General features: G+C 40.5%; 1 protein-coding gene across 9 annotated transcripts in view; it reads left to right on the top strand.

Moving 5' to 3' along the window:
- Positions 1-12,455: 12,455 nt before the first annotated feature.
- TAFA5 (TAFA chemokine like family member 5) overlaps positions 12,456-26,440 on the top strand; it is a 495,240-nt gene continuing 481,255 nt past the window's right edge. For all 9 annotated transcript variants that reach the window (XR_012764914.1, XR_012764911.1, XR_012764910.1 and 6 more), the window contains exon 1: positions 12,456-13,135. Coding sequence is in view for 5 of the 9 variants with exons in the window: in XM_075429210.1 (XP_075285325.1) it covers positions 13,024-13,135 (112 nt within the window). In the remaining 4 variants the exon portion in view is untranslated. The remainder of the gene's footprint in view (positions 13,136-26,440) is intronic.

The following is a 26,440-nucleotide window of genomic DNA, read 5'->3' as shown; positions in this document are numbered from 1 at the left end:
AAATTGTGCATAAAATTGTCTATTCAAATGACATGTGGACATCGTTTCTTAGTGTTAAGACTAAAGGTTTTTTTCTTTGTGAAAGCTTATGAACAAAAATGCTCAAGCTTCCTACCTGTATCCATAGAGGTAATTCCACTTAAATCAAGGAGAATTATGTTATGAATCAACACAGAGCTGGGACCTGAAGCTCTAAGTAGGGCTTCAAAGATACGATATGAGTCTTCCTACCTAAATACATCCAAACAAGCATCTTCTTTTGCACTCTGACAAGCAGACTGACTTAAAAACAAAACAAAAAAATATTTTAGTAAAGTTATTTGTCATTTTTCATTTGTTTTACCTCCATGTAGGGGAAAAACTAAGATGCTTAGAAAGTTCTCATGAGATATTAAGGGAGACTGAGAGAGATTTACCCCAAAACTCATCATTCAAGCACTAAGACAGTCACTTTTGAAGTGCTAGGCCAAGGCTCAGCTGCCTGCTGCAGGTCAAAGTAAAAGATTTAAACCTAGTTCTCTGAACTTGCCCTGACCACAGAGGTAGGTATATCTCGATTTGTCAGGATTTGATTAGAAATTCTATCCTGGATCTGAAAAAAAATCTTCATTATGAAACTTTCAGTGAAAAGGTATAAATTGCTGTGAAAAACTTTGGTTTCACCAAGTCAACATTTTCTGATGAAAAATGTTTTGTTAAAATTATTCTTACCAGATCTTCCTGAAAGAGTCAAGATGACAACTTATTATGACATTATTTAAAAGATATCTACTCTTTTGCTTCCTGTTTGGCATCATAATCACCTTACAAAAAACGTGTATGATTCTGCAACATTGGGAAAGTATTACAGTTTCCGAGAATGACATTTTAGTTTATGGGAAATCTCATAAAGAATGTTATCTAAGTTTAAAAGTAGCTTAGAAAGAAGGTAGGGTGGATGGACTGCAATTAAACTGAAAGAAATGTATGCGTTGACAGGCTCAGCTCTTGCCATATTAAGCCTGTAATGGCTTTGCAATTAGGTGGAAAGACTAATGATTCAAAAGCTATCTCTTAAAATTATATTGGAACTAGAACTGACAAGCCAGAAAGGAAAGAATACTGTGTAGAAAAGCTTCATCCAGCACCACAGTTAATCCTAAGGCAGCAGAAATCACCTATGAAGACATCATTGTAATGTCCTGTCCAAAAAAATCCTTTATCTCCGATTTTTATCACTTCTGAAGTTTGAAGAACATCCAGATCAGTCAAAATCTGTACAGTTCTCATACCTCAAAACTTCTCAGAACAGAGTTTTAAAATATGTAAGATTTTTACTCAGTCTGTTCTCAAAGTCAATGCTTCTTACGACTTGCTTCAAATATTGTGTAGATCTGGTATAAAGCACAGAGATTTTTGTATGTGACAGGGCATTCTGGTTCTAGCAGTTGTTTTTTGGGGGGGAACCATTCTGTACAATTTTAAGCAACACAGAAGACACTGAAAGTTTGTGTCATACCAGATGCCAATACTAAGCATGTTTGAAGGAGAGTCTACAGGCATACAGACATTCGCAACCACCTTGAAGTGTCATGTTAGTTTCACGTGATGTCCAGATAATAAATACAGACACTGTTAAGGTCCTTCCTGCCTGACAAAGATGGCTCACACAGCTGATGAGATTTAACAATCCATTGTGGAATAACCATCAGAGGAGCCCCTAATGATGAGGGCTGGCAACTTGTCAAGGAATTCTACTGATTGCCTTAATTCATGATGACATAGAAATGTGTTTGGATTTCAATTGTATTGTCCTGCTAACCTCAGCACAAGAATAAAAATGAATTAAAATATTCATTAGTGTTCTTGTAAATAAGTATATTGTTTCTTCATTTTATGACAAGGCCAGCTCAATTATTTTTAAAATTTTGCACTCCATGCTTTCAGCCCAGTACCTAAAATTGGATTAACAGACTGTGTAGCTCACCCTTTTCCAAACACAAAGCAGTTTTATTCAACTGGAGATAACATTGCAGGATATTGGCATGATGGAGGCAATGAAGCTCCACAGAGGAGCAACAAAGTGATGTCTCAAAGAGACTCACAAAATCAATATTCCCAGCCTTTTCTTAGTGTGCCCAACAGGAGACAGAACCAAGCTGCTCTAGGCATAGAAGCCTTTCTAAGGTACCAATGAACCAGTTCTAATAAGCTGAACATTTGGGGAATTATCATTTATTAAAGCCTTGTGAATCAAATGTGTCCATGACAAGTTAACACGGACAGATGAGCCATTCTGTCTTCTTCCTTACACTGCTGTATATTCAACAGGTTTCAACACATTTCAACATACATTTCTATAACAAAGAAAGATGATGTCTATTCTATGTTTATTCACAGAATCACAAAATCACAGGTTTAGACTGAAAGGGGCCTCTCCAGAGCATCCGGTCCAAGTCCCCCGCTCAAGCAGGGTAAGCTACAGCAGGTCACTCAGGACCATGTCCAATTGAGTTTCGAGTATCTCCACAGACGGAGAACTCCACAACCTCTCTGGGCAGGATTCACAAAGGTGAGTCTTCTGCAGCTGCCTACATCCAGCCAGCCAGCTGCCCCCACAACATCCACAAGAACCACAGGCAGTTGACTCTACCCCCTCTCTCATGCCATGCCAGGTCTCCAGCCCTCATCCTCACCAAGTCCTGCTCTGAAAACCCAGGACCCCATCAAGCTGAGGCAGAGGTGTGAGCGGCTGGCACCAGTGGTGCAGGGCCACAGGTGTGGCAGAACACAGTGTGTCCATGTCATTGATCCCCATGGAGGCTCCAGCACCAGGTATGAGTGCTGTGTGAAGAGCAAGTGTAATTTATATGCAGAAGTGCTAGGCATAAACACTACATAATAATGCTTAATTTAGACTGTAATAATCCCAAGTGTAGTGAAGAAGCATCTGACTTCTTATTTTGAAACTTGTAGGTTTTGAAGGGTAAAAAATGAAGGTGTAGGGGAGAAGGCAAACAAGTTTTGGACCACTGAAAATTATTTATTGTAAGAAAACTATTTACTGTAAGAAAACTATTTTTTGTAAAAAAAAATATTATTTCCAGTAACCTCACTCTGCTAATTAAGTGTCTATGTTAATAAAATAGAAACAGATTTGGTCTGGGTAGGATGAAGAATGTGAGTCTAAAGAGAGAGTTCAGAGGAGTGAGTAACAGTGTATTAATTGTAACATTTCTTTGATCTTGTCAGAAAACACTGTTGTGAATACTAATGTAATAATTTTATTTTTAGTTCATTTAATGAAACCTGTCCTAGATGTAACTATTCAGAAAAAAATAGCTATGTGTTGGAAACTGATTCAATGTCAGAAAGTCAATGCCATGGGTAATCTCATTATATGCAATGTGATACCAAATTTGCCATGAAAGCTACACACTTTCACTAGGTATTATCCAATCCACAGACAAAGCATGGAAGCTAAGGCGAAGTAAATCAAAGTTTTTAGATATCAATCTTCTTCAATGGCCTGTCTTCTTCATAATTAAGCACATTATACAGTCATTGTTAAAATTACAGAAACCGTCCTGGGATCAGGCAGAAAAAGATTGGTCTCCTCTCAAGGTGAGTACTCACATAAATAGTTAGCTAAAGAATCAGTTTCACTTCTATACTTTCTCCTTCTGCCCTGTAAGTCTTGATTTATTGTATGTACAGTGACACTGTTTCAACAAGGGGATTCTAAGTGCCCCATTACAGAACCATTGACTGATGCAGATTTGCCCACGGCAGAGAACTGAACTGAGCTCACACACATCCCGAACTACTGTTGTAATGACTAGCATGCCTTAAGGACATGGAGTGGCATCTGTCCTATTGCCACCACTTGGTTCTCCTCTAAACACAACACTTGGTTAGAAGGAAGGATTACAGGTGACAACCTTCAAGAGTAGGGTCTGCGATAAAGACCCAGATGAATAGAAAATCACTTAGAATCCTAATGAGAGGACAGGAGTTACCCTTGTACCCAGCATTTTCAAGTGGCTATCTATCTACTACTTATTTCTTAAGCTGCACCCGTTTGTTGACTTTAGGTTCAGAGCCTTTACTGGGGTACCCTGCTCTCACCATGCTGTCTGAAAGCACAAATGTTACTCAAAGTCTTAGATAACAGCCAATTGCCTTAAAAAGAGGCATGACTGCATCTAACTTTTATTGCTTGATTATTATCTTAATTTTTTTGTTTAGCATTATTCAATTACTTTTCAGAGAATAGTTGAAGATGGTAAAGACCTCTGGAGATTGTCTAGCCCAACCTCCCTGCTCAAAGCAGGCTAACTGCAGCAGGCTGCTCAGGGCCTTGTCCAGACAGGTTTTGAGTATCTCCAAGGATGGAGACTGCACAATGTCACTTCACAACCTGTTACAGTGTATGATTGCCCTCACAGTAAAATATATTTTTCTTATGTTTCAGTGGAAATTTCCTGTATTTCATTTTGTGCCTACTGTGTCTTGTCCTTTCACTGTACTGTTAGTGCGCAGAGTCTGTCTCCACCCATCAGGACCCATTGATAAGAAGACAGTCCCCTCCCTGATCCTTCTCTTTTTGAGGATGAACAGTCCTCACTCTCTCAGTCCTTGCACAACAGATGCTCTAATTCCTTAATCACCCTCATGGCCTTTTTCTGCACTATGTACAGTATGCCTGTGTCTTTTTTTTACTGGACAGAGAGATTGACATGTCTCTCTTGTACTCTCTTGTACTACCTTTTGTGGCAGTCCAGCATGGGACACTGCACTCCAGATGTGTCTCACCAGTGCTGAGTAGAGGGGAAGGATCACCTCCCTCAACCTGCTGGCAACGCTCTCCCTAACACAGCCCAGGAGGCTGCTGGTTTTCTTTGCTGCCAGAGCACATTGCTGGCTCATGGTCACCTTGATGTCCACCAGGACTCCCAGGTCCTTTTCTGCAAAGTTGCTTTCCAGACAGCTTGCCTCCAGGCCATACTGATGTATGGGTTTATTCCTCTGCAGGTGCAGAGCTCTGCACTTCCCATTCTTGAACTTCATGAGCTTAGTGTTCCATGAGAGACAAACATTTTATCCAAAGCCAGCCTTCAGCATGGACATAATTTTGCAGGATGCACATAGAGACGACACCTTCAGAATCAAGTAGATCCACTGCCTAATGAAAAAATAGCCCTTCCATAATTCAGAATTTCCTGCCATGCCACCACCTCATGTCCACCCCCCCGGTGACTCCCAAAAAGCCACACCCAAAGCTGAAAATCCCAAAGGAAAAATTATTTTACCAGCAAGGTCTCTAGTAAACCATTCACCCACCTTTGGAGCCTTCCAAAGAAAATATAACTGTTTCTTTTTGTAATTCACTGTTGTCTGTTCTACCTTCTAGTACCCTTTCTTCTCCTACCTTACATCTAAAATCCTATTTTAGAAGATGGAAACAGGATGTGTTTGATTATGAAATACGCATTTCAGAACCATGCTAACCAGAAAAGCCACCAGAAATTTCAACTCTTGTCTGCTCCTTAGCATATCACTTAAGAGAAAGCTCGTTTGCTTGTCAGAAAAAGTCCACCAGGTTCATAGGCTGCAGTTCATATACTGTGCTTTACAGCAAACTGAGAATTTCTAATTTCCACTTGGGAAGGTGATGACTTGTTTGAGTGATTTCCTGGTTACACAAAGCTGCTTTCTGAAAGATGGCATAATGATACCAGAAACACTGTTTCATTCTACTTTAAAGAGCCCATAGCTGAACTGGAAAATGGGAGAATGCAAACAAACCACATCGTCAGTAAGTCTTATCAGATCTAGATGAAAAACTTAGCTTTTAAATCTGCAGCTTTTCTTAGCTTGTCAAGATTCTTTATTTCTTTTTCCTGGGGAAATATCTTACTATTCACTGATCAATCATATTGCTGTATGGTGAATTTAAGTATTCAAGTACCAACTTAGGCAGAGCACAACTACACTCACTGCCCTATCATTGAGATGAGCTCTTAACAATACATCAGCAAAATGTTTGTGCCTTGCCTCACCTTCAAACAGCACAGTTCATCAAACAGCTCTAGATACTTTACAGAAGAACCATTAACCATTCATGGTTCCAGCAGAAACTAAGGAAACAAGAGACACTGAAACAATTGTCAAAGAGTTGCTCAGAAAATTTATTGGCTTCGTTAGCAGAAGTCTGCTCTCAAAGTGTAACCCGGTACTCTACCTCCAGACAATATCACCTCTTTCTTCTCCTACAGCAAGGTTTGTGAAGCAGGGGTGAGATTTCACAAAATGCCAAGAAGACACCTAGTTAGCCGCATATGCCCTTACCTCTCTGTTGTGTGTTAAAACATGGAAGGAAATAACGATTTACACAGTAACTCCACAGGTGGCCTCGGAGCACACTCCCTGAAAGACAGGATCATGCAGTTGTCAGACCTGCAATGATGCTTTTTCTCTTGAACGGGTAGTTGCTGAGTGTATATGCAGACATGTACAGGATACCTTGACTTCTGTTTCCTAGAGAACTCAGTGAAGGGAAACTACCTCCTGCGGGACTGAAAAAGACCAGAGTGACAAAAAAAAATGAGGTCCTTGTGACTGCGCACTTATTAACACCTGTATGATGTGTAAGTCATCAAATTGTGGTATGTCATTGAAGGAAAACTAATAAAAGGGAACCAGAGCAAAAAAAGACAAAATAGAATGAATTGCCCAACAAGTCGTTTATTCTTTCCCTGCTTTAAATCTACTGTGAAAGAATTGCGTATGTTACTGGTTATGTATCAAAGGCAGGTTTTTCTGGGCACATTGGAACAGGTACTGAATTCAGTGTCCCTTTCGCCTGAACACACAAAATGAAACTAGATCTATTCCACAACAGATCTGATTAATAATTTATGTAATCTCCAAGACAGAAATTTGCTCATAGTTATGATTTCATATCCCTCTTACTCTTTATCTATTTATGGTAATGAAAGTAATTTGCCGTATTTGGATTTATTTCAGGTTTGTTTGCTGTTTCATGTTCTGATTTCTTTCCTAATTTTTAAAAATAATTCACCTTCCTAAATTACCCATGTATGCAAGTGAGTTATTTCTGTTCTTGCTGTCAAATCCAGTATATTGCATCACTGTAGCTCAGGTAATGACTCACTTCTGAATGCTTTGGTAATTTGCTAAACTCCAGACACTTTCAATAATAGCATTCCAGATACCCCCAAAATTTTTTTCCCGAACCAGTGAAGGTTGCTAAGTGACAGAAACGTACTTATCTATCTACCACATCAGTTGTAGGCATTTCAGTGCAAAGAAACAGTTTTACACACCCACATCATAAAAATAAACATTTTATTAGTACGTGCTATAAAGAGCTGTTGTTTATTATAACCCAGCCTTAGTTCTGATATTTGGGCTTCTTGCATATCAACAGTAAATTTTTTTTTAAAATCTCAATATTTTCGGGATCTAAGTGAAAATGTAGTAATTTTACAAAAAATCATTTAATCTCTTGGTCATCTATGGCTAGGATTTATTGAAAAAAATGGCAGAAACATTTTGATAGGATATTATATCGCTGCCAATTTTTTACAAAAACTGCAGACTTGCCTTTGACACAAAGTGGAACTAAAATGCATCTTTAAGTGTTTTGCCCTCATGCTTTTGCTGCATTTTAGTGTAAGTCTATAAATAATACACCGTCAGCATGATAATGTGGATGTTGTGATAACACATCAGTTATACAGACAGGTATAAAAATGTTTAGTATTGGCAGCATATTTCCACTGTCACTCTCTTGCTTTTTTCATGTTTGGCTTTGCAGATAATTGGATAGGTTAACACAGCTGTCAGTGAACAACTTTACATATTTCGTTTTACGGGGTGAGGATTTCCCATAACTTATGAAAGCTTTCATGTTAAATAAAAAACACCTACAGCTTTTCAAATTGTATCTATATCAAACTACAACTATAATGACATTAGCATGCAATTAAAGTTAGTAAAAACCCCAGCTAAATTCATAATGGCTAGAACAAAACCACAATTAACTGGTAGATTGAACCTGTTGCAGAACGAAGATCAGTGAAAAGGCACAGTCTATGAGTAACACATCACAGCTATAAGTTAGTAATACCCCACATAAGCACTCCTCGGTGAGAGCACCCAGCGCATAAGACAATATAACGCAATAAAGCAACATGACTTAGCTTTGTTCACTGAATTGTCAACAGCTTCCCTCTAAATATATTTTGACTATGCATTAAGAAAATTGTGGACAGTAAAGGACCTTACTGTTATTGACCTTCAAAAAAGCCTGTTGCACGAACATGTATCACAATCTATCACTAGCATCTTTTTTAAATACTCTGTAAATAAATGAATTTAGTGAAATACTGAGTGAGAACTGAGTTCCTGATCCCACAGTTTGAGATATATGCAGTTCTCTGCCATTTAGACTCAAATATGATTTCGGTTATTGAAGGACTGAACTCACTCTCTAAATTATAATTTGACAGTGAAACCAGCATGCATCTACACACTCTGCCTCCCTTCCTTCCTATTTCTTTGTCACAAATATAATAATTTTCTGCCTAATGCAAACCTATAGCAAAACCTTCCCTGTTATAAATAGGTGATCAGTATTATGGGCACTGAATAAGGTATTAAAAAAATCATTGAGGCTTGTGTCTAGTTTAAACCTTTTTTCCAAACATGGCCTAAGACTCGTAAATAAAAAGATAGTAAATCTTCTCACAAAATGTAACTAAGAATGTTGTTTTTCTTTAACCATTAAGCCAAAACCCAGTTGTTGGATTGAATATGATTGGTCAGTAATTATGAAGTACACTGAATCAGTGTACTGCCATAGAATTTACCCACTTTTTCCTTAAAACTTCTCTTTTCATGCTACATAAGCAAACTCAAAAGGAACAGGAGGTCTCTACAGCCACTCAGGACCTAAAGAATGTTACCTTCCTTCTACTGCGTACATGCTTGATGCTAAATGAACGTTAGGATTTATCCTCTGTAGGCTGCACCTGTAATAGAGGTCAAGATCACTGCACAGGCTTTACAGGTCTGACATCCTAGCAGAAAGCAGCGGTGCGTATACACATCACGGACAAACTGTCTGACACACGGATACCACATACAACAGGCTGCAAACTATGCTTGTTTCTAGTCAACAGAAACATTTTGCTTGTAATGTCAGTTGGAGCAACAGTACAACCTATTTTAAGAAATAGCTTAAATATTATTTTAATTTCCTTGTAGATATCAACTCTCCCAACAGCAATGGCAGAACAAGAGATCTGTGCCTTTGATTGCATGGGAATAAACCAGATTTCTGACAAGCTTGTTTCACTTTGATATACAGCCTTTAACTTCGGTTTCTATTTTCTTATCTGCTTTCAGACATCTGCCTATGAGTTTAATCATTGTTTCTACATCTCTGAAGACAAAAAGGTCTGAATACTGGGAATTTCTTGGGAGATGAGGGAGGTATTAAAGGCAGAGGCTTCACGCATTTTCCTTGAGAATCAATGTGAAGGGGACAGGTCAAGAATGAGGCAAGCAAATTAATTTAAGATAACATTCTGCTACTTTTTCATTGAGTTGGATTTTACTCTGTGAGTAGTATCACTCTAAGGTAAGGTACTTTTCAACACAAGACAGTGCAGAGCAGCAAGACCGTTACTGGTGATCAACATACACCTACAGACCCAATCAGCAGTGACCAAAAATTACATTTTTGAAGAGTGGTTCGAAGTCTTACCTTGTTATTGACAACCAAATCAGAATGCAATGTTTGAAAATCTTTCTTCATACAAAATGCCTTATGTAAAACTGCTACAGGTAGATGTAGATAGAACACAAAGGCCCCAGCTTGTTGGTTCTTGCTCACAGTGAGTGCTACCTTACTTTCTGAGTAACTGAGTAGTTCCCCGACACAAGAATTAATCCCATTTCAAGTGACCAACGTCAGTTCTAAGAACTAGCAAAGCAATATTTCAGTTTCTGCATCAAGCTTCAGGCTTTATTTAGGTGAACAGTAATCACGACTCCCACTCCTCAGACTGAGCGCTAGATGTATTTCCAAGGGAAATCCTCTTGTATAACCACAACTTAATGGGTAAACCATAAGATTTACTGTATAGAATTCTATTGACTATACCGAAAGGTATAGCAGCCTATAAACCGTTGCAGCTATCCCTGGTGGCTTTAAAGTCTCTTAATCTATACCTCATACTATATATCTCTTGTCAAGATACTTGTGCTTTTTCTTTTTAGTGACAGTTAAAATATATTATTCAACTGTACATTCAATACGCACAGCTGTAATGGAAATCAAATTTCTTTTCATACATACAGAAAACTGCTTAATTTACATGTTAGTCCTGGAATTGCAATGAAAACCAGCACATCATACTGAGGCATTTTTGTTGCTTAATACTTGTTTACATTTGTTCTGAGAATAGGAAATTTGAAAGCCCCATTTTTTTAAAAAGCTCATTATGCAGTAGTACTTTACAACATCAGATTGAACTAATACTTCAGAATACCAAAGGAGCTATGGAATTTATGTTGACTTACCAAGAAAATCTAGCATCTAAGTCAGGGATAGAAGGTGTTACAAAGATTTAGTCTGTAAATACAAAATCATAACAAAATGCTCTTTAAATGATGTGCCAGAGAAGAATAAAGCTTAGCATGTTGCCTTAATGCTTGAGTTGTGCTCTATTCTAGGTTTTAAACATAATAGAAAAGAAATTGCCACTGAAAATAAGGGAAAGTCAGATCTTGGAAGGGGATGTTGTGCATGTACCCAAATGACAGTTAAAGCTTGATCTCTGTGAAGCGTACTTGAACACATCAGCCCTTACTCTGGTAGAAAATCAGATGCGAAATCAAAGAGATTATATCGACGAGGTCGTCATGGTGCAAAACCAAACTTAGTTTCGAGTATCCAGCCAAGTGCAGCTGTACTGAAAGAGTCCCTGAAGTCCCGTCTTGTACAAATGCATCATTCATACACAATTTTAAGTCCAGATATCTAAGCAGCAAAGAATCAGTCAAACCTGGGGTTACTGAAGGAATACGGATCTACTTTTTCATGGTATTTTTATTATGCAGGCAAAACACAGGAGGAGATGGCTGGGACATTTTGTGACCAAGCTCCTCTTCTGGTCTGCCAGTCCTGCCTGCACCCGGAACGTGCCCACCTTCTGCAGAAGTCCAAATATTGGACAACATTGCTATGGAGACTCTGAACGGAGAAGCTCAACTGCCTGATACCTCTCAAAACATTTCAGCTTTTTACCGTTACCACAAAGGCTACTGGCCCACGCGTGGACTGGAGCCCTCCGATCCCGAGTCTCACACCGATGTGTCCCTGCCACGGCAGGGACAGGAGCCGCGCGCTAGCAGCCCCCGTAAGGGCCGCAGACAACGACGGCAGGAGGAGTATTTCCCTCAGCGCCTCAGGCCGCTGTCCAGGCAGCACACACCCTGCAGACTTCGCGCCGTGCAGGTGAGGCGACGGGAAGCGGTCCCCGGGCCCCATCTCCTGCTGCCCAGACTCCGCCTCAGCCCGGGGCAAAGCCCCCCCCCAAGGGGGCTCCGGCCGGGCGCCACCTCCCACCCCCTTCCGTCCCTCCGCGCCGCTCTCCGTTGAAGGCCGCGGCCAGGCGCTGGGGGCTGGAGCAGACGCGACCCCCGCAGGGATACGGGGCTCGCCCCGCGCCCCTCGGCCCCCGACTCGTTCCGACCCCCGCACCCGGCAAGCAGGGAGAGTCTGTCCCGTCCCCCCCCTCCCCGCCGCGGCTCCTCCCTCCCCCCGCCGAGCGTTAAGCCCGCCGCTGGCGGCGCCGCACCGGGGGAGGCGGCCGAAGGAGCGGGGCGAGGCGAGGCGCCGGCGGACAGGCGCGGGGCGATGGGCGCCCGGCGGGCGGGAGCGCTCCTCCGGCGGGGACGCGCAGGTGGCGCGGCGCCGGGGGAAGGACCGCTCCGTGCGCTCTTCACCTGTGGGCGTGACCGCCGTCCCCCTCCTCCTCCTCCTTCCCTTTACTTGAAGGGCCGGCGCCGCTCGAGCGGCAGAGCCTGAGAGCGGAGCCGGCGGCGCACGGGGAGGAGCAGACCTGCCGCCGCCGACCCTCCTCGGAAAGTGTCCCGCCCGCCGCCGCCCCGGCCGCCCTTCGCGCCTCCGCGCCTCCGCCCCGTCGAGCCCGCCGGACCGGCCGGGAGGGGAGATCAGGCTGGACTGGCCGGGGGGGGACGGGGCGCCTCTCCGCCCGCCGGGCCGGGCCGTCCGCCCCCGCCGCCGTCCTCAGCCGTTGGCGGGCGCGGCCGCCCGCCGCTCCTCCGCGGGTGCCGGGCTCGGGCCCCGCGGGGCTGCCAGGCGGAGCCCTTCCCCGCCGGCGGCCGCTGCGGTGCCCTCGCCGCTCCGTGCCCGCTGTCCCCGCCGCCATGCAGCCCTGGGCTGGGCGGCAGCGGAGGCCTGAGCGCGGGTGTCCCTAGAGCAGCCGCCGGGCGGGGGAGGCCTCTCCGCGCTAGCACCGCCTCGGCCCGGGCCCCCCCCCTGCGGGGTTCTGCCTCCGGGGAGGGGCGGGAGGCAGGGGAAGGGACAGCAAGAGAAACAACTTGCGCGAATTGAAAAAGGAAAGGAAAAAAACAACAACAAAAAAATCAAACAAGAAGAGGCTGGCTTGTGGGACATTTTCAAAGCTCAGCCCGACGCCGGACGCCCGAGTCCCCGTAAAACCCGCCACGCTAGTGAATCTCACGACAGCAACGGGAGGAACGCTGGCTGCGGTCGCTGTGCCGAAGTCCCGCACACCTTAGAGTTGCCTTGGCTTTCTGGCGGGAAGATGGTTCCTGCAAGAAGACCGTGTTGCTTCTGACGAACCGCGGGGACGCTGGAAGATGTCTTCCTTGAGGATTACACGTGGAGAAGGGCCATCAGTCGAGGGGAGAGCTGCCTGGTGAAACTGCCTGACGTTCCCCCCCACCGGGGAAGTGGCTTCAATGGCTCCATCTCCCAGGAGAAGCAGTAGGAAAGATGCCAACGCCTTGCCAAGCATGTCCTCAACTTTCTGGGCGATCATGATCCTGGCTAGTCTCCTAATCGCTTACTGCAGTAAGTACATATTTGTCTTGGTGCTTTTGCTGGGCGTAAATACACGCCCTTCCCATCTGAGGTAAAGCTTCTGGCAGAGGCCAAGCTCTGGCCCTGGCAGGCGTAGCTACTGTGCGGTAGGCTCGCCGCCTCGATGCTTCTCCCCCCCGTTCCTCCACGGTGAAGCAGGTAGACTGACACTTTAATGCTGCAGCTTCTTGGGAGCGCGAGGTGCCCTTAGGTTGTAGATGTGGCATTTCCAGTCCAAACGGAAACATCTCTTGGATCTTAAGAACAAATTTTTTAGTGGTGGTAACTGTGATCCACCGTTCACAGTTTATTGTCAGATGTTACCAGCTCTCTGCCAGACTGCTCCTTCTGCATACACGCTCCCCTACCCCTGTCCACGTTCCATGAGCAGGAGCTATTTTGCTTATGTTTGTTCCTTTAGGAAGCACATACTTAGTCAAGTGACAGATGTGTTAACATCACCGAGATGATACCTGATTCTCTGACAGTGAGATTGTGTTGGAACACCCCAGCACTTCCTTAGCATATCCTCAGCAGTTTAATAAGCCCATGTTATCAGTGTTAGAGCTTCATCGCAGGTTATCGGCAATTTTGTATATTCTTTTTCAGGCTTGATAGATTGTCCGTTAATCACACTGAGTTGCAGATAAGGTATCTGTAAGAATCAAGTGCCTGGACTATTAATACTTTTAAAGGTCTTTATTTTTTCTTGTTAGTTTTTTTTTCTCTCGACAAGAATAATTTTCAAGCAGTTATGTGATATAAATACAGTTAATGCCCATCCTTCTGTGAAATGAAAGTTAGTCCATAGTACCAGAGTGGGAATCTTTCAAAGAGAATAGAAAAAGCAGTTTCTATGCATTAATAAAAAAAATCTGTAATTTATCACGAGGGGCGTGAACAACTTTGCCAAAATGAACCTACACTGTATTTTCCCAACCTGAGCTGAATGTGGTCTGTAATTTACCCATAGTGCGTATTCCTTTCATTAGCTGTAGCATAAAAGACTTTGCACTAGGCTTGTCTTGGTGAGCTGTAATAGCTATAGGTTATGATGAATAGGAAATGGATTCTGGTTTTCAGGAGCATGCCTGCTGCATTTCTTAACCCTCTGTTCCATTCCCTCCAACCGTATTATATCCTCCTTTTTCAGTGGCGGTTTATTTTTTTTCTGAAACAAGATTGTAATTGGCTAAGAGAACCTTTAATTGACTTTTATGCATGTTACAGGGACTCTTTGTACTGAGAACAGTGAAGGAGGATTATTCGAAAAAGAATAACATATTTTGTAATTGTTTTTTGTAATTTAACACATTTTGCATTGCTCTTCTCGTAAAAAATCATATCAAACAGGCCACACTTAAATAATTTAATTTTGTACATAATACCGTATTCAGTGTGCTAATATAGAGGGTATACTAAAAAACATACTGAAATTTGAAAGAATTTATGTGCATACTGGGAGATAAGTGTCTTAGTAAATGCATATTACAGGATGAATAGTTGAAGCGGAAAGGGAATTTCAGCTGCATATTAGCAATAGGAAATATTTTATTAAGTTTGTGCTAGAAATGTCTGGAGGGTCCCAGGCTTTTTATGAGAAGATATGAGTTCTTCTACGCAGATATCTTCTATCAGCATAGCCTCAGAGAGAGTTAACTGTGAGCTCCGATTCCTTAAAAATTATTTATATTCAACAGTGAGGGGTTTGACAGTGTTCTGTTCTAAGGAATGAAGTTGTCCATTTGAATTGTTATATATCGTTATTTTTTTTATTTTTTGTATTGTTTACTGATGCTGTGAACAATGCAAATGTTAGCCGATAATATGAAGGCAATGCCTGGTGTGCTTAGATGACCGGTTTCTAATTAGTTCTCTCAGCCAGTGTAGATGGTATTCCTCAAACATGTAGTACTCTCTTCATTCCAGACAGTGCTGAAAAGCACCATGCAGTTTAAAATATGCAGTGTCAAAACACTCCACCATTTATGTAATGTTTCACTGATTTGACACCTGCAATTCCAAATGTTAATGAAGCACCATGAACATTTTCTCTAGTGGTAGTATTTGAAAAACTGCAAAAAAATGTTTTTGCTCTGTGGAAAGGGTGAAGATGTTTAAAAATCAAGGAAAAAACCGTGCAGCTGTTTCTAGGTAAAGTAGTACTGTAAATTTTATGAATCCTTTAAGAAATCATCTAGGGTTTATTCAGTCTTTTTTTCATTCCATGCCTTATTTTTTTTGAAGAAAAGCATAGCTGGGGGGGAGGGGGGAATTGGTGTCAGTTATATTTGAAGAATAACAGCCTTGCCATATTTCTTAGGAAGCAGAAGAAAAGAACTTGACAATGTAAGGTGTTCTGTGTTTTTCCTTAAACACCTTATATGTAGGTACATGAAAGCATACCAACTTAAATATCTGATATCAAGCAGACTTCTGTAAAAAAATGGTAACAGTTGATACATTATTTAAGTAATTACAGGAACCTTGTATCTGATTATCTCCGACTATATCATTTTACTACATTTACATCAAACCCTGCAACTCAAAAAAAAAAAAATCAGAACTTTTGCATATTTCAATTTTTTTTTAGCACTATAAATAAAACTTGTGATCTCCCTTGCTTATTTTCATTTTTAGTCCATTGGTCTGACAAAGGTTATTCTTGAATCAGTTATATGAATGTTTCTTCACCTTCCCCTAATTTCTTTGTGAATCTTTGTTTCTGGTAATGTATTTGTTGAACAATTGTCATCCTTATTACTGACAGCAACCAGTAAACACCATAGTCTTAAGTTCCACTTGACGGATAAGCATATTTATAAAGCTTGTTCTGGATGTATATGTACATTCCATTAGACTTTCATTTATAGTTTAATTTCTGAAGCCCAATTGTGTTCTCTCTGACATGGTAAAGTGATAAACTGAATTTTTTTTCTTTCTTAAACGTTTAGATTATATTTAGGGATAGTGGCTCCATCCTATGGTGGAAGAGAAACCTGCATCAAATCAATTAGGTTAGTTGCTATAGTGATAAATATAATGTAATACTCTCCAACTGAATAAAAAGGGTCTGATTTGGTAGGCTCTCAAGAGGAGAAGGCAAAAATAAGCTAGTAGAAATAGGCTGTTTATGGTCCTTGGTGGTCACACCACCAAGTTAGTTTACTTAACAGAAGCATCAGTAAATGTGAAAATGGTCTCAGAAGGCTGTCCTGATAGAGGTTGGCTACCTTCAGTGGCAATTCAGAATTAGAGGATTTCTGATTTTGGGATCCCAGGCATGCATTCAGCATACTTGTTTAATGAACAGTGGTAGACTGTAGAGAAGTAGCTACAGTGAATGCTTTAAGTTACTGTTTTTATGTTGTGAAGGTACATTGAATTGTTTTTTTCTCATTCTGTAACTGGGATTTACATTTTTCTGTGTGAGAAAGTTTGGTCAAATTAAATAAATTTTCTGTGCTATCAAAGCAGCATGCTAGATCAGAAATCTAAAATTCAGAATTATTTCTTAGTGCATTTATTCAATTGGCTTAGCTGTAAATACTGAGGTGCTTTTTATATGTAAATGGTGAATTTTTAAATAACATATGATTCAGCTTTAGCGAAGTTGTGGCCGTTATGAGCTTTTGGATTTCCTTATTTTATACTGTTTTGTAAGCACAAGGAATAGAACATTAGACCCCTTTGGAGGTATAGGTTTTGCTGTTCTGTTAAGGTAAGAGTTCTGAGGGCAAGCAAATGGATGTTTTGAAAGGAACAACCAAAACTGAATGGTACTTGAAAAGTTCACCTTCTGGTTTTAAGTATTGTGTATGGAAGACAGTAATATGAAGCCCAGTATTTATGCTGACTAAATGGTGATAGTACTAGGAAAAAAGAATCCAAAAATCCAAAATGCAAAATATGTCACATAACTCTACAGTTCTGTATTGTAAGTGCAAGTTCTTTCACAGTAACAAGAAGTGGAAAGAAGAAATGTTCTACTTCATTATTTCTTTTGCTTGCAGAATACAAAGTAGCAAAGTTGTAATAATGAAGTACTGATAAGTTCTATTAAATGACTGATTCTGCAGTCTACCATTTAAATCTGTGGAATGTATTGAGCAGAGAAATCAAGCTCTTAGCATAAATAACGAAAGTGTCTCAAAGATTTTACGAAATTACAAAATGCAGATAATTCTCATGAAAAATATTATATTGATGTCACCATAAATTAAGGTCCTGTTGTTACACGTTGGGTGGACACTGCTCGTTTTCATCATTCTGTTCTGGAATTGCTTTCTGTCTAGAAGACACAGGCTACTATGGTCTCTAGGTCTTATTGTTCCCTTATGCTCTTTGAAACTGCCAGCAGGGATGACACTTAGCTGTGACTGTCACCTGGACACCTCTCCAACAGGATTTACCATACCATCATGCATTGGCTACTGAACAGCTGTTAGCTGATAAATGGTCGCTGCTAATTTATATTGGATGCAAACAAGTCACCTCTGAATGACGGCCTACAGCTCCTGTTACTGATCCTGTATCAGTCATATCACATTCTCTAGTTTTTACGAATGAAAAAGATTTTTTTTTTTAATCTGTCCGAAATGATAAGAAATTTTTTTATGTTTTCTGCAAGAATTACTGTGCTTGTATTTTTCCCAAACACTGCAGACAGAATAAGTGTGACATATACAGCAACTGTCATTATTCAGACTTTTTTTTTCAGTTTAGTTTGTGTATAGAAATAAAAAAACAATGCTTTTATGACATCAAATAAGAAAAGCAAGGTATTAAAATTTTGTCTCTTTATGTAACATCCTGGCTTCTCCTTTTTAAGAAGGCTTATTTTTTGAATTAAAACCAATGCTTTGAACTTTATGGCCTCTACAACATACTGCCTGTCAATGTGAGTACCAAACTGACATTGAGATTGTCTCATCAGTTTTGTTGTAGTCTGTCCAGATCATGTATTACATAGAAGTCATCAGCATCAACATAAGAAATGTCTTTTTATTGCTTTTAATGTTGAATTCAACCGTTTAATGCTAAGTAAGTACTATTTACAATGTCTCAAACGTGTTTGAGTTCTGGTAACACTTACTTCCATTGCAAGTATACCCACTGATATAGATGGTTATAATGGGAAACATGTAGGGAGGGGGAACTAGAAAGAAATGGATATTTTCAGTTAAGTATGTGGCAGAGGAGTATTCCCTGTCTTTCAGCAGGGTTGATAGAAGAGAGGTTGAGACATCTTTGACTTGCTTTTTTTTCTCTGTTTGTGCTGTGTACTGTGTTGTTCTTACCACGTACTATGAAAACAGCATTGGGAGCATGGAGCAGAGCTGCAGTGCTCTGGCTGAGTGTAAAAACACAGTCTGGATTGTATCTTCTTTTACTGGGGTCCCATTAATCTTTCACTCTGCTTAGTGACTTCATTGAAGTAGTAGTAAGTCCTTCACTGAGATTTGCCTTATGGGTGAGCATTTTCCCACTCATTCTTCTCTGCTAGAAGCTGGGGGTATGAAATCTTTCAGTTTTTAGATGTTATTTAGTGCTTTCTTAGTGAGAGATGTAACCATAAGGCTATTACGTAATAAAACCCATATTCGCAGCTAGTCCTGCGTACGGCACACCAAATAATTTTTGTTAGAGGTATGCCATGACTGTCATCAGTAGCTCAAAAATGCACTTGGATACTGAACTATGTACAGAAGTGTCAAATACACAGGCAAATCCAGATAGCATTGATTAATCACGGTCTTCCTGGTCTGCATATTCATTGTTGCTAAATTCAGACCAGAATGTTTTCATGCCTAGGCTCATATTTGACCAGGTGTGTTGTTCTGCTGTTGGACTGGGGATTTGTTTAGGGTTTTTTTTTCTCTGTTTAAAGGGAAATTACACTGCTTTTTGCACAGATGGCTGGCAAAATTGCTTATTGTAGATGTTTTGGGAAGTCATCCCTTCATGGATATGCTTTTATGTTAGCCCTGCTAATAGGAAAGTGTTATGCACTGACTATTTGAAAATATACGAACCGTATTGAGAGTATGTTATCCAATATTTTTGGTATAGAGGTTTATTTCAAAGATTTCGTGCATGTTTTTCCGTAAATGGACTTTGGCTATAGTACAGGGATCGCAAGTACAATGGTAGAGGGTTTTGCATTCATGCGATGGTCTGTTGATTTCCTGAAGACTTTTTGGCCTTTCTCATTTCGATCTCTGGATGGACTGCTTCTTTTGACACCTTTCTTCAAGCACTTGATTGCTCTCAGATAACAGGAAAGTATCTAGTCTAACTCTGAGGTGAGGAGGATAACCAACTATTTTTCAAAGGAGTCTTTGTGCAACAGGTAGTTTCTCAAGATCATCCCTGGTTTTGTGTCTCCTAGCACTTTTGTATGCGTGTGGCCCCGTACAGCAATAAGAAAGTTACTTCTCTAGATCAAAATGTTATTTATTTTGCCAAATGATATGCTGCTGTTGGAGAAAACATGAACTATATCTAGAGAGACTTCTAGCTACTGTTTTTCCTGTGGTTACAATTCTCTTCATGGCTGCAGGTTGGTATTATTTATTTTTAGTTTTGGTGTTCTCTGCCTCATTGTCTTGCAGCCTGACTTAACACATGTTTTCAGCTGACCCTTGTCTTTAAGAGCCTTCCACCTCTGGCATCTCCTGCTCTTCCAGCAGTAAAGTGTTTTAACAGGGCAGGGTCTTATGATATTTTTAGGATCACATATCTGGCAAAATAAAGCTTCCTTCTGTCTTTGCCTGTGACTGAAAGTAGCAATTTGAGCTATGACCCCATTGTTCAGTTTGGTGTTTTGAAGGTCCAGAACTGTGACGGTCTCTGGTTTTGTTCTGTGTAGAGGTTAATTCCAGAACATTGTTAACAGATGTGCTCTGTTTGTATTTTGTGTACCAAAAACTGAATAAAAGCCCAGAACAGAATGCCTAGGAGATTGGTAATGTTTCGAATTACAAGCTGTGTTGGTTGGACTGATTCCTGATTTTCCATCCGTTCTAAAGAAGAATTGTAGTGACTGACTGTGTTCAAACACAGCGGTAGAATCTGCTGGTTCTGTTAGCTGATGAAGCTGCATCATCTGAGAGAAAGGTCCTTAATTCTTAGAGAAATGAGAAATTACTACATATATAAAAAATAAATTTTTGTTTCTGAAGTCTATCAAAAAGTAAAAGGGAAATCTTACTGTGTTCTTGTTAATCACAGGTTGATTTATGGTGGCTTTTACCTTTGATTTTAGAAATTTTTTTTTTTCTTTTCCGATTGTCTTAGAACACTGATGTTGACTAATGTGTTCTAAGAGGTGATAGACTGACAGTATGAGATACTGTTAACCCCAAATGGTTGTATCACTTTTGATACTCTCAGATGTCAGTATCCCTTTTAGTGGAATGTTTAATGTTTCCATTGAACTACACCAGCGCAAAGTCTGGCAGAACAGTTTAGCCAGATGATAGAAGGGGGTTCAAGCTAAGCTCTTGCACTTTTCATCAGGAAAATCAGGAGGAATCCCGTGGGCCAGGGCTCTCGAAGGCAGGGGGGTCCAAGAGTACTGGTTGCTCTTTAAATGTCAATTCCTCCTCGCTCAGGAGCGGTGCATCCCCCTGAGAAAGAAATCTAGCAAAGGAGGCAGGAGACCTGTATGGTTGAACAAAGAGCTTCTAGTGGAGATCAGGTGGAAGAGAAAGGTCCATGGAATGTGGAAAGAGGGGCAGGCCACTTGGGAAGAGTACAGAAATGTGGTCAGAGCGTGCAGGGATGCGATGAGGACGGCCAAAGCCCACCTGGAATTGAAGCTGGCAAGGGATGTCAAAAACAACAAGAAGGGCTTCTTCAACTACATCAGCAGCAAAAGGAAGGCTAGGGACAATGTGGGGCCGCTGCTGAATGAGGCGGGTGTCCTGGTGACGGAGGACGCAGAGAAGGCAGAGCTACTGAAAGCCTTCTTTGCTTCAGTCTTCAGTGCCAAGGCAGGCCCTCAGGAATCCCAGGCCCCAGAGGTAAGAGAAGAAGCCCACAGAGAGGACGACTTTCCCTTGGTTGAGGAGGACTGTGTGAGGGATCGCTTAAGTGATCTGGATGCCCACAAATCCATGGGCCCTGATGGGATGCACCCACGAGTGCTGAGAGAGCTGGCAGATGTCATTGCTGAGCACTCTCCATCATCTTTGAGAGGTCCTGGAGGACAGGAGAGGTGCCCGAGGACTGGAGAAAGGCCAATGTCAGTCCAATCTTCAAAAAGGGCAAGAAGAAGGACCCAGGGAACTACAGGCCGGTCAGCCTCACCTCCATCCCAGGAAAGGTGATGGAGCAGTTTATCCTGGAGGTCATCATCAAGCAAGTGGAGGAAAAGAAGGTTATCAGGAGTAGTCAGCATGGATTCACCAAGGGGAAATCATGCCTGACCAATCTGATAGCTTGTCGCAGCGTTTCAGTATATGGAAGGGGCTTGTAAGAAAGACGGAGAGAGATGTTTTAGCAAGGGCTGTAGTCACAGGATAAGGGGCAGTGGTTTACAGCTGAAAGAGGGTGGAGTCAGATTGGACATAAGGAAGAAAATTTTTATGATGAGAGTGGCACAGGTTGCCCAGAGAAGCTGTGGATGCCCCATCATTGGAAATGTTCAAGGTCAGGTTGGACAGGGCCTTGAGCAACCTGGTCTAGTGGAAGACGTTGCCGCCAATGGGAGGGCGGTTGAACTAGATGATATTTAAAGGTCCTTTCCAACCCAAACCTTTCTGTGACTTTTGTTCTCTTGCTTTAAATTAAACTAAATACGAGTGTAACAGATATTGTGAGATGTTACCTGTTACTGATAGCATTCTCTGGTATTACAGAAAGGGTTCACCAGTTTCTCATTTTTTGGAGTTTATATTTAGTTACACCTTGGATAGACACTTTTCTTCTGTGCAACCTAAAAGAAATGTGACTTTTTCTATTTTTTTTGTATAGTGAACAAATTCCAAAGTAGTTCTGTGTATAGACTTGAGTCATAAAAATATAAAGTTTTTTTCTGAATTGAACTGGTATAATAATCTGAGTTAATCTTCAAGATCATTCTATTGAAAAATATCAGAAAAATGTTCCAGAACTTTTTCAGTATACACTGTTAATAGTGCTTTATGGAACATTCATTTTAAAATGAGAGTATATATGTGTTTGTGTATATGTGTGCTTGGTAAAAACCATAAATATTTAAAACTGAGAGGCTTTAAAAAATATTCTCACTGGATGTTATTCAAAGGTGATGAATTTCTGCTATAAGGCATTTGAACTAACATGTGTTTGTGTATCCTAATACCTGGAATAATGATTCTTTTAAGATACCATTTCAAAGAATTTTCACAGAAGTTTTCCTTTGAAGTTAGCAGCTCCAGCTATAAAAACCCCCAAACACATATGTTCTTGAACTCAGACCCTGTTGGGTTAACAGAAATTGCTGACATATAATTTCAGTTCCTTCTGCATAGGACTGGTCTTTCCTGACTTTAGACTTCAGCAGTACAGTCATCTATATTTACCATAATCTCATTTCAAAGTCAATGGAAGCATAGACGTTTTTACAGTGCAGTTCATGTGACCTGTTTCAGATACATTATGTAGTTTGAGCTAAAGTGAGCACTTGAGAAGTGCTTGCCTTTGTTGGCTAACAAGCAGATTAGCTAACTTGCTAAGATTTTAACGTATATGTTATCCCATTAATCCAGTCCTTCATTACATCATCTTTAGAATGTTGCTTACTTTTTTTTCAAGGCCCATGCTTAATATTTAAAAGTTCAACGCCGCATAACTGGTTCAGTATTTCTGTAGGGAATAAAAAAAAAAAGAAGAATAAGCTTGTGATACAGATTCATTAAGACTGTAGGTCAAGATACTGAACTACTGCAGCAAAGGATTTGTACAAATTGAGGGATGTAGTTGGCATAAATTACTGGGATCTTCTGAAGACATCTTTGCAAACAGCTTGTATCCTGAACATTTTTTGCAACGTGTTTTGTCTTACTGTAAATTCCCTAGTTTCATTGCCTGTATTTTCACACTCTGGGTACTCTAAAAATACTTCCCCTAGTTGGCAACTAGGTGAATCTTACAGGAGTGTACTAGAGGTGATCAGCTTTGCCATTTTTTTTCCTGATTTTTCAAACACCTTCCATACAAAACAATATTAAACACATTTGCACTATACAACCTTTTGTAGTGTGATTAATAAATTTGAATCACCTTCATCTACTAGTGATCTAGGTAAGAAAAAGTTTAAAGGTGAACAATGTGTACATATGTATTAGAAGCTGCAGGAATAAAGATGACTGGAAATGCTTTCCTTGAATATAAGAGCAGATACAAATTGCATTGAGCATTGACATGCCACCTCCTCAACTCCTCCTGCCCTTCCTTCTCCCCTCACCTGGAAAATAAAAGATATGTATGAAAAAAGTTTATGTTCTGGGGTTATTTTTCGTAGAGTTTTGGGCTTTATGGCCCAAGTAGTTCCTCCACTTCTGTGTTCTTCGACGTAAGTGCTATTTTTACAGTCGTTTTCGTCTGGAGAGATTTGTTGCTTTCTGTACCTCATTCTTTTATCGATATGTCTTTATTCATGCAATATATTGCTGCTTTTCACCTTTTTCCATGGTGTATATCTTCATGGACTCTTTTTGTCTAACAGCTGGCCAAATCTGGTTGTGCAGCCTGTATGACTAGAAATCTCTACCTTAATTCTGTCTTTAAATGTAATTGTTTTCTAATATAATCTTCTTTACAATGACTTGCCCAAGAGACTTTTTAACAGTTTATGGTGTTAAATGGGTTCCCTTTCCCTTGTTTTTGCAGAGTGCTGTAAAGTGCTGCTGTGAACTCAGGGTGATAACAAGTTGCATGAACTGCCACTTGTAATTACCATAACTGGATTTGAGCTATTTCAGATACAGTTCAAATAAATTAGTTTAAAAACAACTTATAATACTTGAGTTGGTGGCATTTCAAAAGTATTTCCTGTGAAACAGATTAATGTTTATCTTTTTCCTTTTTGACATTTGATGGGAATATAGGTAAACCAGTATATTCTTTGGCACAAGTATTACATTGACCTTGTAAGACTGACATCGTATTGAGCACGTGTAATACCAAGAACTATTGCTTAATGTTTTCTCAGAATATTTATCTCTGTATAGAGGAAAAGAATGTCCTTCAGAATCCTCAGTTTCACAGAGTGAAAGTAATCTTTTCCTCTTGACATTTTGATATAAGCACAGATGCAAAATAAAATAAAGCAACTACCTATCTCTTTTTTTTAGTTCATTCCCTGAAATTTATAGGGAATTTTTTTGGCTCCATCAAAGACCAAATTTGTAGAACTCAAGAAAATATTTCCTGTATTGCCTTATTAGAGCACATGCGCAATATATTTCACTGCCTTTCCGTTCACTACTTCTAGTAACTGTTGTGCATTTCCTTCCCGAGAGTTTCTTTTAGTATTTAGTGCTCCATGTTGGCATAGAGTCCCAATATTAGTTTTCTATATTTTTCAGTTTTACTTACTTATTTTTCTTATCTAAGGTCAGGTGAATTGGCCTTACTGTTTGTCTTGCCACTTTCTGAAGTGCTTTTCTGTTACTAGGTCTGACAAGTACAGCTATGTGAATCATGGTTTGCCAGTGACTCTCAGACAAATTAACTTGATATATGTGTAGAGACTTTTTCTCGCAACTGCTATATCTGCAGAGGTTTGAGAATTGGGCTTGGTTAGTTTTCTTCCACTTGCATAAGGTTCTCTGAGCCCAATTATAACTCTGTGATATGGCATACTGTACGCTTGCATGTGTGTACCTTATTAGAACTTAGTAAATTGGCAGTGCACAGATAGTGTAATAAATACATCCAAAATTAGAGCTTCATTTTTCTGCTGTAAATCTAAATTATTTTTAAAATATAATAAAACAACAGATAGGACTATGCACAGAGGGTTAAAACTGAACTGTTGAGAAAATTCTTCTTTTCGTTTCAGTGCATGTCATTTGAATAAACATTGGAGGTTGCGAAAACGCTGAATAGCCCTGGTAGATATGATGGGTATACGTCATTTGTCATGACAGCGGTGTCTAAATTTCAGATGCATGTTAGTATTACTCAGGTCATGTATGTTTTGTGTGGCAAAGCACACCTATATTTTGACTGGATAATACACATTTTTCCAGTTGTGGAACAGGATCAGCTGTCTTAGAAGTGGGTGGCAGGAAGCTAGAACTTAAACTAAGAGCTATCTGGTTTTGGTCTTTGGATGAAAGGGAGAGTCACATAAAGCATATGAATGAACATTTCAGGCCTCTTCTGTAGTCAAAAAGTACTTTTTTGACTGATTTCATGTTCTTATTTTGCTTTCTGGCTTACTCTTTTCAGTGTGTATTTCAATAATACATATATTTATTCTCAGGACGTAGCACTGTAGCTGAACTTAACTGATCAAAATGTAACACTTTTTTCCCACATACTTAAATTGGCGATTTTTTTTTTTTTTTTTCCTGAAAAGCAGAGGTAGTGCCATGAGTTTGGTGGGGTTTTTTCGGTTTTGGATTGTGTGGGGGGTTTTTTTGTGGGTTTTTTTTTTTTTTTAATTATTTTTTTAGTTGGAAGGTAATATGGAAACCTCAGTTAGAAGGAAAAAAAAAGTACAAATTTAAAAAAAATAATACAGGAAATAAAATTTTAAATTTTGCTTGCTGATACGTTGAAAAGAATTGGAGGTTGTATTTTAACTTTGATTTGCAGACTTTGGCAGCACTTCTTTAAAAGTCAACAGAATGCCTTTCAAATCTGGTACAACTATGTGACAGGCAAAAGTTGGAGAATCACAGAATCACAGAATAGTAGGGGTTGGAAGGGACCTCTGTGGGTCATCTAGTCCAACCCCCCTGCCGAAGCAGGGTCACCTACAGCAGGCTGCACAGGACATTGTCCAGGCAGGTCTTGAATATCTCCAGAGAAGGAGACTCCACAACCTCCCCGGGCAGCCTGTTCCAGTGCTCCGTCACCCTCAGAGGGAAGAAGTTCTTCCTCATGTTCAGGTGGAACTTCCTGTGCCTCAGTTTGTGCCCATTGCCCCTTGCCCTGTCACTGGGCACCACTGAAAAGAGCTTGGCCCCATCCTCCTGACACCCACCCTTCAGATATTTGTAGGCATTTATAAGGTCCCCTCGCAGCCTTCTCTTCTTCAGGCTGAACAAGCCCAGCTCCCTCAACCTCTCCTCATAGGGGAGATGCTCCAGTCCCCTC

This window comes from Opisthocomus hoazin, chromosome 8 (assembly GCF_030867145.1).
Source record: "Opisthocomus hoazin isolate bOpiHoa1 chromosome 8, bOpiHoa1.hap1, whole genome shotgun sequence".
Taxonomy (NCBI): Eukaryota; Metazoa; Chordata; class Aves; order Opisthocomiformes; family Opisthocomidae; genus Opisthocomus; species Opisthocomus hoazin.
The sequence above is the reverse complement of the archived record's forward strand: the minus strand, read 5'-3'. Positions and strand labels throughout refer to the sequence as shown.